Source organism: Trichinella spiralis (assembly GCF_000181795.1).
Source record: "Trichinella spiralis strain ISS 195 chromosome Unknown Scfld204, whole genome shotgun sequence".
In the NCBI taxonomy this organism is placed as follows: Eukaryota; Metazoa; Nematoda; class Enoplea; order Trichinellida; family Trichinellidae; genus Trichinella; species Trichinella spiralis.
In genome coordinates, this window is record NW_003527143.1 from 1 (window position 1) to 1429 (window position 1429).

The 1429-nt window shown below is 33.9% G+C and overlaps 2 protein-coding genes across 2 annotated transcripts; both read left to right on the top strand.

Annotated features, from left to right (window-relative positions):
• Positions 1–56: 56 nt before the first annotated feature.
• Tsp_15717 (conserved hypothetical protein) lies at positions 57–290 on the top strand (the record flags this gene model as incomplete). Its single annotated transcript, XM_003370991.1, has 2 exons — positions 57–118; positions 171–290. Coding segments are annotated over 2 exons (182 nt in total), but the record flags the coding sequence as incomplete, so codon positions are not given.
• Positions 291–502: 212 nt separating this feature from the next.
• On the top strand, positions 503–1163 carry Tsp_15718 (conserved hypothetical protein). Its single transcript, XM_003370992.1, has 5 exons — positions 503–554; positions 601–716; positions 802–845; positions 892–1003; positions 1053–1163. The coding sequence occupies exons 1-5, from the start codon at positions 503–505 to the stop codon at positions 1161–1163; spliced, it is 435 nt and encodes a 144-aa protein (XP_003371040.1).
• The last annotated feature ends 266 nt before the right edge of the window (positions 1164–1429 follow it).

Consider the following 1429-nt stretch of genomic DNA (forward strand, 5'->3'; position numbering starts at 1 on the left):
AAAAGATTGCAGAAGAAAGAAAGGTGAGAACATTCAAATATATTGGCATTGTACAGAATGCAGGGAGAATTTTAACACAACTGAAGAATTGCAATCTCACTTGATCAAATGTAGACAGGTTTGTTTTTTGTGTTTTTGTATTTCTATTTTTTTACATGGACAATTTTCAGTCATACACTGGTCCTTACAAAGTGTGCATGTTTAACGCAGCACATTGGTTGCCACTACCGGAGAGTAAATTTCACATGACAATTTGTCCCAGCAGATACTCGTTTGTCGAGGAAGTTTAATTTTTTGTATGCTATGCACATGTATCTTTTGATAATGGATAATAAATTTTATCATTTATGTATGCGTTTCTTTTTATTGAATAACAATTTGAACAGGCGCCAAATTTGAATCTTAAATAATGAAAGGATTTGTGATTCGTCAGGCAAGTGATCGTTGTTGTAACAATCCTGCGAAACAAAGACCATCATAACAGTGACCTGCTAATTTGATAATGCATTTCTTAGCAGCAGTAGTTTCTGACCTGACCGAACAATTGTGCACTAGTAATTGTGACCTATTATATATATGTATATATATATATATGCATAGTTATCTTTTGCCCCAAAGATCAGTTGCTTAGCCATTTCATCAACTGCGACTGCTCTCTTATCATAGCTGTCTTCTTTCTTTTATCAACAATGCATTTACTTAATGTCATACGTTATGTAAGTTGAGAATCTCGCCTATTTATCTTTACTTATGCAAATATGAATGAAAGAATTTTGATCATACATAATAATTTTTTTAAAGATACCTCCTAGAAGACCGCAGAGAATGTTGAAAGGCAAAAAGAGGTTAAAGAAAGTCAGGATAACGAAAGAATTGTACAATATTTAAAAGTAGCGCATCATTTATTGAAAGTAAACCTCATCATTATGTCGAAGTGATGAAAGTATACACCGCTACTGGTCAAGAAGGTAATAAAAAGAATGATAAAACATTTCCTATCTTGGTTCAGGGCAAGATTTCTATTCATATATAATAGAATTCGTATTATCAAGAGGTATGGCGGTCTTGTCCAAGGATCTCGCGATAAAGCAACAGGAGGGGGATTATTTTTTCTTCCAGGTTTCAGGATTCACGTTCACAAAGGGAATGTTCTCGTCTACTAAAGTAAGGTGTGACATGCAGAAAAACCAGGAAGGCATAAGAACTCCTTCAATAAAAGTCTAATAGTAATAAATAAAAAAAGTAATGTAAAATGAACGAGAGCAACATAAGAGAGCAGAGGGAAATAAACAAAAATGGTAATGATATGCAGCAACCTATCGAAAAAAAGTAATAATTCTGAAAGAGTCGGAAAAAAAGGGATCGTAGCGGGCAGCAATTTTGAGGAGCATCCTTTCATAAAATTTAAATCGGCAAGGAAACGAACGTA

Coding starts and splice junctions, on each gene's coding strand:
- Tsp_15718 (XM_003370992.1), top strand. CDS start 503: ATGCATTTCTTAGCAGCAGTAGTTTCTGACCTGACCGAACAATTGTGC. Junction 717..801: donor TACTTAATGTCATACGTTAT/GTAAGTTGAGAA, acceptor ATTTTTTTAAAG/ATACCTCCTAGAAGACCGCA. Junction 846..891: donor ATGTTGAAAGGCAAAAAGAG/GTTAAAGAAAGT, acceptor AATATTTAAAAG/TAGCGCATCATTTATTGAAA.